This window comes from Nipponia nippon, unplaced genomic scaffold (genome assembly GCF_047370975.1).
Source record: "Nipponia nippon isolate SJK-2023a ecotype South Korea unplaced genomic scaffold, ASM4737097v1 scaffold_11, whole genome shotgun sequence".
Classification (NCBI taxonomy): Eukaryota; Metazoa; Chordata; class Aves; order Pelecaniformes; family Threskiornithidae; genus Nipponia; species Nipponia nippon.
In genome coordinates, this window is record NW_028262302.1 from 20,970,713 (window position 1) to 20,977,354 (window position 6,642).

Here is a 6,642-nt window from a genome sequence, read left to right on the forward strand (position 1 = left end):
TGCCTCTTCAATTTAATATAAACTTGGGGGGTAAGACTGGGGAAGGAAGGATAACTATGCCTCTGCAGGAATTAGGACCAAGCTGCTAATGCCTGCTGTCTTTCAAAGAAGTCTGTCCAACTGAGAGAGATATGGAGATACTAGCTAAGAGCAGCACTTCCAAATGTGTTCAGGATAGAACAAACCATACCTTGTCCTGGACTTCTAATTTGCTTTTTGAGGATTTTCATTAAAAAAAAAAAAAGGAAGGAAAAAAAATTTTCTCTTCTGTTAGGCTGATGATACACCTAAAAAGAAAGTAAGTCTTTCCTGATCGCTTTATACAGACATTGAAAAAGGAGAATTGCTGAAAAAGCAGAGCTTTGTGTCCCTGGGAAAGATCCCTCCTGGTACCTGAGGAAGCAGGAGGGAACCCCGGTGTCATTTCACTGTCCTCCTTACTTCCCAGGTCTGGATCTGCATTGGCCCTTGTCCTTCTGAACCCCCCGAGACCTGAGCAGCTTCGCTCCTGGTACCCTGACAGTAACAGAGCACCCCTTAAACAGCAGCTCCTGTAACTGAGTTTGCTTGATGCTAGTGTGACAGGAGGCACAAAATCAGAGAGCGTAACGGCATTATCACTGTTCTTGATATCTTAGCTCTGTCATCATCATGGCTTCATTAGTCATGCTGAAACTGTGAAATGGGTACATCATCATTTTTTCTAAATGCAAGGGTATTGATAGGCAGCATACCTGGGATTATCTGCTGTAAAAAGTATCAGTCAGAGTTTAGTAAAATACGGTAAGTAGTTCTTTGTCAACAAAGGAGGTTTTAAACATCCTGATAAGTGTATATTGAAGTTATTTTATTCCATTTCATGATAGAAAAATGATGGACTTGCTGCTTAGAGGATGCACTTGTAATTGGAATTGCTGGCATAAGTATCTTTGAGAAAAATACAGAGCAAAGGTCCCTATAGTGTATGTTGAGAAGTCCTATGTATATATTTGACTACATGAAGTACACTTACAGTGTGTAAAGGCAATATAGATGTGTTTGGCTTGACTACAGAGATCTGGAATTGGAGGAAATGTTTTGTGGTGTTGTTGATTATAATCAGTTTAGTAAATAGTAGGTATCTTCTATTTAGAGTGGTATCTAAATTTTCTTGCAAGCTACATCACTTTTTGTTCTCTGGGTCACAGGCCCCATAGAATATATTTCTCACTTGATCAGTAAATGGCTGCTGCAAAATTGAAGATACTTCTGTGTATTTGGATTGCTCTAATGTCACAGAAGGAGACCACTTCACAGTGTTGACCTCTGGCAATGTGGGTTGAATTCCTCTTTCTGAACAGGTGCTGTTAGGCAGTTAATTTTCAAGTAAGCGCAGTAGTCCTTGTTTGTTGCTTACAGTGATGCCAGCTGAATTGCCCTGGGTATGTAGGTGGGTAATATTTCTAAATGTGCTGGTCTTTGCCCAACGTGGTTTCCACTTTGCACATGGCTGAACAATGAGATTCTGTTTGGCAAATCCAGTGCTTTCCTGTCTGGTGCTGGAGACGCTTGTAACTCTCACTTGCTAGGTAGGGTGTGTGTTTGTTTGTTTGTTTGTTCCTCAATTCTGGGACCTTCCAGTGTCAACGGCAAGAGACTTGTCTTTGTAAATAAAGATAATTCTTGTGTTTCAGAAGTGGCTGCTAAGCAATTTTTTCTCTGCTTTACTAATGCTAACTTTTTCCTGCAGTTTCTGTAACGACTTCCCACTGAGCTTCCTGTTAGGACTCCTTTGCCTTCCTCTCTTTCTTTATTGCTTCTGAGGGGCCTTTTTTTGTGATGGCAGTTTTCATTAATGATTTATTGATCCTTTTCTTCATGATGTCAGACTGAAGCACTGTTAAACCTCACAGCACGCCACTGCCACTCCCCTGTCCCCCGAAGGCCCCAGCTGTAGGTCTTCTGCCCTGCCTCAGGGCTGGTAGGGTTGCATGGAGGAATACAGAGAGAGACCGTTTGCTTCCCCTTTTCCTGCCCAACCTCTGGGACTGCTGCAAGCAAAAGCCTCTCTCTGACTTTCGCTTCAGACTGCTGCAATTAGAGGCTTCCACTCCCCTGAAAACATTTTTTCAGGTACTTAGAGATTTAATCAACAACAGAAGTGATTTCAGCCTAGCAGAGAAGTGAATGTTGCAGCCTTGCTTTCAGGGTTTCTTCCATAAGCTTACCTGGCTGTCTGCCTCTTGCATCTTCCAGCCTTCTCCACTCTCCACCAAGTCTGCCTGGCTTGGTTGTCATACCCAGGAGCCCGTCACCGTCTTCCACCCCTGCTGCCAGCAGTGTGCCGTTCCCCCACAGCGAGCACTGTTGAAGGCGGCAAACTCTGAACTTAATAAGTTTGGGGAGGGTTCCCCCCTCTCTTAATGAGATTCAACCTCACTTGATGATTATCGGTGTGGTTCTGCTGAAACAATCTGCAAGCACTTGGCAAGCTCAGGTCTGAAGCCTGACAGATGTTGGTATCTTGAGAAAAATGAAGGTAGTCCTCCCAGCCTTGCCGTCAGTTCAGCCTGTCCACAGGCTTGGTACAGACAGTCATGCTTTTGCATATGTACAGGCTGTTAGCCCTTTTTTTACCAAAATAAAAGTTAAAGATGAACCTTAAGTATTATGGTTGAGACTACCAGCAGATGTGCGAAGAAACAATCTGGTGTACATTCCTCTGAAAACTTTAACTCACTTATTTGTATATGGTTTATTTTGATCCTTTCTATTGCTTGTTATACATGGCAGATGGAGGTCATCTTTAAAAAGCTTTTTTTTTTGCTTGCTGCCCATTTAAACCTTACAAATGATCTTATAAAACTCAAAAAAAATGTAGCTGTGTTGCTGTCCAAATGATATCACATAAATATGCTGTCATAACTTCTGATAGCAAACACAGTTATGCAGACTTGTGAAGGGGGTTTCTTAATGGTTTTAAAGAAGGCACACTGATTGCTAGCACATTTGCTTGTGCTCTCACTTACTCAGCTGCATCTTGATTTAGCTGTTGCCTTCCCCCAACTTATTTCATGAGATAAATATTGTGTTGTGAAATATGAAACTGCATGACTTTTTTTCCCCTTTGGTCATAGTCACACCCACTATGTGAAACTAGCCTGTTGTAAGTACTTATCCACAGCCCTATTAATTAAAGGAACTGATTCATCAGGCCATGTTGCTTGCTCAGCTATTCAAAGCTGTTGTAATAGTGTTCCTTTACTTACCTGTCTGCCCTGGCGGCCATGTCGAGCCTGTTCTGGTTCAGTGTTTGCCTGCTGAGCTAATTGACAGGACCCAGGAGCACACTGAAATGGCCTGAAAGATTTAGAGCCAATATTAATTATTCTTTTTCCAGCCTTACAGCTAAAGGCGATGTGGATGGGCTGTATGCCTGGTACCTAGCTGGTGCAGACCTGGACCAAACTGGTTATGATGGAAGGAATCCCCTACAAGTAGTAAGTGTGCATACGGCTGTACTGCATATGGCGTGCTAGCTGTGTGAGTAATAATGCACGCTGTCAGATAATATTAGTTTGGGAAAAGTAAATGCTTCTTTGGGGACTATAAACCGGATTACAGTTTGTTACCAATTCAAATCTGGTGCTGTTCTGAAGTAATAAATTGTTCGAGCCAGAATTTTCTCATCTATGTCAGAGGAATTAAAATTTAAATTGGATTTTAATTATGTTGTGGTAACGTATTCTTACTTCCCACAAGTAAGTATTTGCATGTCCTGGTGCACAGGATGGCAGGATTTATTCATGTTTCTACTTACAGGCAGAGGCTACAGGGCATATGGAGGTTCTTGAGTTCTTAAGACAAAAGAAGTAAAGAAGGTAAGATTTTGTTTTCAAGTGCTAGATTCCTGAAATGTATGGATCAGCATATACATGTATGAAGGGGGATTTTGTATTGAAGCCCTAGTTCACCCTTGGGCTGAAGCTGCTGTCCCTGCCTTAGTTTCTGCTACGACTCTGAGTACTTCAGTCCTTCTTTGTAGAGCGGGGCTAATGTTTGTTCCTCTTTCTGCCTGGGCCTGGAAGTGCTTTTTATGGTGCGTTCCACAGTGTGGTTCTGAATTTGGTTGGGAATCTAAATGCTACCAAAATAAAACCACTGAGGGTAGCAATGTCTTCTTCCATTGGCCCATTGCAATAAATTGCTCCTCTGTCTCGTCTGCATTAGAGGAAATGCCTTTTATCGGGCGCTTTGCCAGGCCTGGTTTTCAGGGTGCCGTGCCCACAGCACAGGACCGTGCACTTCTCCAGTAGAGCTGCGAGGCGATGGCAGCCGTTCGGCTGCACGGCCTCCCGCTCGGGAGGTGCTACTGTGGTACCTACAGCATTTCCACGTGTGCTCTCCCTCTAGCTTTTAATGGAGTGCCTTACACCAGCCCATCTTCTACTGTAACATAGTCAACCACCACGGGAAATGTGGGGCAGATTCTTAATACACTGGAGTTAGTTGTACTACGTACGTAGACTGCAGAAAGCTCCCTTTCAGCAGAGAGCTCTGCCGAGGGCTTGCTGCCCCTCCGGGCGTGGGACAGGGCCGTGCCATGGCCTCTCTCTTACTCAGACCTCAGATGTAGCTGCCTGGTTGTCTCCGACACGGACTCCCAGCATGAATCTCTTTTGTGCTGCTAACATACAAGGTGTGTTTCCCTAGCCGTGTGCATGTGAGGCGGGTGTGAGCCTCGTGTTCAAAGCATCAGATCTGACAAGTCTCTCTGTAGGAAACTTGTCTGGGCGTTTGACCTTCTCCAGCGCTGTGCTGTAACTGGAGACATTTAAAACACTTGCCTCCTTTCTGATGCAATGCGTTGTTGATTTAGATATCTCTTCTCCAATATACTGGCAAGTCTAATCCCAATTTAATTTAGTGTAAGGTTTTGCTGCACCCATGGCTACCTTGCCACTTCTGTGTCCCATTTGATCAATTTGAGTGAATTCATGTGTATCTAAGGGGGGAACTGCAACTGGAACAATAGCATTTTTTCATCCCTGTGTACTGGTCTAAATGAAAATAGGACAGAATCAGGCATTTTTTGCTTTCCTGTAAAGTTTTGGGGTTTTCTTTGGCTTTAGCTGATATAGAAGGATTAGATAAAATCACAGTTTTGACCATTTAAATGGAAGTTTTCCAGTGTCCAGGATGAAGACGCTAAAAATACCTTCAGAATATGGGTTATGTTGCAAAGGGATTTCCATTTTCAGTGAAATATGTCTGCAAAAGTCACTTTTCTTTTGTACGTGGGGAGTGAATGTGTTAAATCCTCAACTCCTACATGGATCATCTCTTAATTCCTTTGGACTGAGCCACCAGTAGTGTAGGCAGTCTGAAGGAAGTCTTCAGTACCACGTGAGAACTTGCTTGGCAGGCTACAAGGTAATCTCTTCTCAGGAAGGTTTTGGGTACTGCCTAGTTCTAAACATCCATTTTCTCTTTCTCCAGAGGCTATAGAAGATGGTCACTCCTCTTCAGAAATACCAGCTCTGAACATTAGCGGTCTTAAGCAGTTATGGGAGGCAAAGAGGAAAGGAACAACGGTGGCTGCACTTGGAGCATACAGGAAAGCTAGAGCTTAGAAATATTCTTTACTTAGGATCACATTAATTTCTTACTGATTTTCTAAAAATGATTTGCTGCTTTATCTTTTAATCACTTTTTTCAAAAGAATTTTTTATAAACAAGTGAGACTGAAATGTAATCCCTTTACTGTACAAGTTCTGTTTTTAAAGAGGCCTTTTGAATCTTCTTATGTTAAATCAATGAGGACAGTATTGCAGGCGTAGCAAACCGAAATGCTGTGGTGAATTCATACCAAGAAAAAAGAGTGGATTGTGCATTTCTGGGTTTCAGCTAATAAAATCTCTGCAGAACAATGTTGGTTTCACTTTGTCTGGTTTTTTTGCAATGGCTTGTATCACTTCAGTTGCAATTACAGCAATCGTGAGTGTCAGTGCAAACAATTGAATCAGTCATGGGCATCTGCCTGCAGTTGTGTACTAATCTTCACCAACGTGTCACTATAAAACCTCACTTAAAATGAGTAGGAGGCAGATGCCATAAAGCATGTTTGTGGGACTGTCTAAGTGAATTGATTGTTTTGTTTCTAATAGCATCTTTCCCACATCCTGACCGGAATGTAATCAAGATTGCTACATGCTGGACCATAATACTTGGGACTGTAAATGTGATCTCAATATTAACAGACCCCAAGTTTAAAGTCCCAACACTTTCAGACTAAAGAAACAAAGCAATATGTATCTTTCCAGCTGCATCCGCCTTAGAATATGTAAACGTAAAGAATACTTCAGGCAAATGCATATATTGGAGATGGCAACTTTTAATTTCACCTACAGCTTCTGCAATAATCTATGTGGATTTTCTATCTGCTTCATCTGAAGGGAATCTTTGAAGTGCAGATAGTTTTTTCTTTTTCCTCTTTATACTCTTCAGCCTTCCCACAGCTATTCTTGTCACGGAGAAAAGCTGCATGGACTACTTGCTGAGCCTGCTGGTATTAAAAGATTCCCAAGGTATGTTGCATATCAGATCCCCCTAAAACAAGGTACCTGTGTATGAAGTCTGAGGAAACGCTGTATGCGCTCCAGT

The 6,642-nt window shown here is 42.4% G+C and overlaps 1 protein-coding gene across 1 annotated transcript in view; it reads left to right on the forward strand.

Moving 5' to 3' along the window:
- The window catches only part of ASPG (asparaginase), a 47,800-nt gene extending 41,891 nt beyond the window's left edge, over positions 1 to 5,909 (forward strand). The window contains exons 14-16 of the mRNA XM_087747009.1: positions 3,380 to 3,479; positions 3,802 to 3,860; positions 5,479 to 5,909. Of these exons, the coding sequence (XP_087603135.1) occupies positions 3,380 to 3,479; positions 3,802 to 3,855 (154 nt within the window). The 3' untranslated portion in view covers positions 3,856 to 3,860; positions 5,479 to 5,909. The remainder of the gene's footprint in view (positions 1 to 3,379; positions 3,480 to 3,801; positions 3,861 to 5,478) is intronic.
- Positions 5,910 to 6,642: the final 733 nt, after the last annotated feature.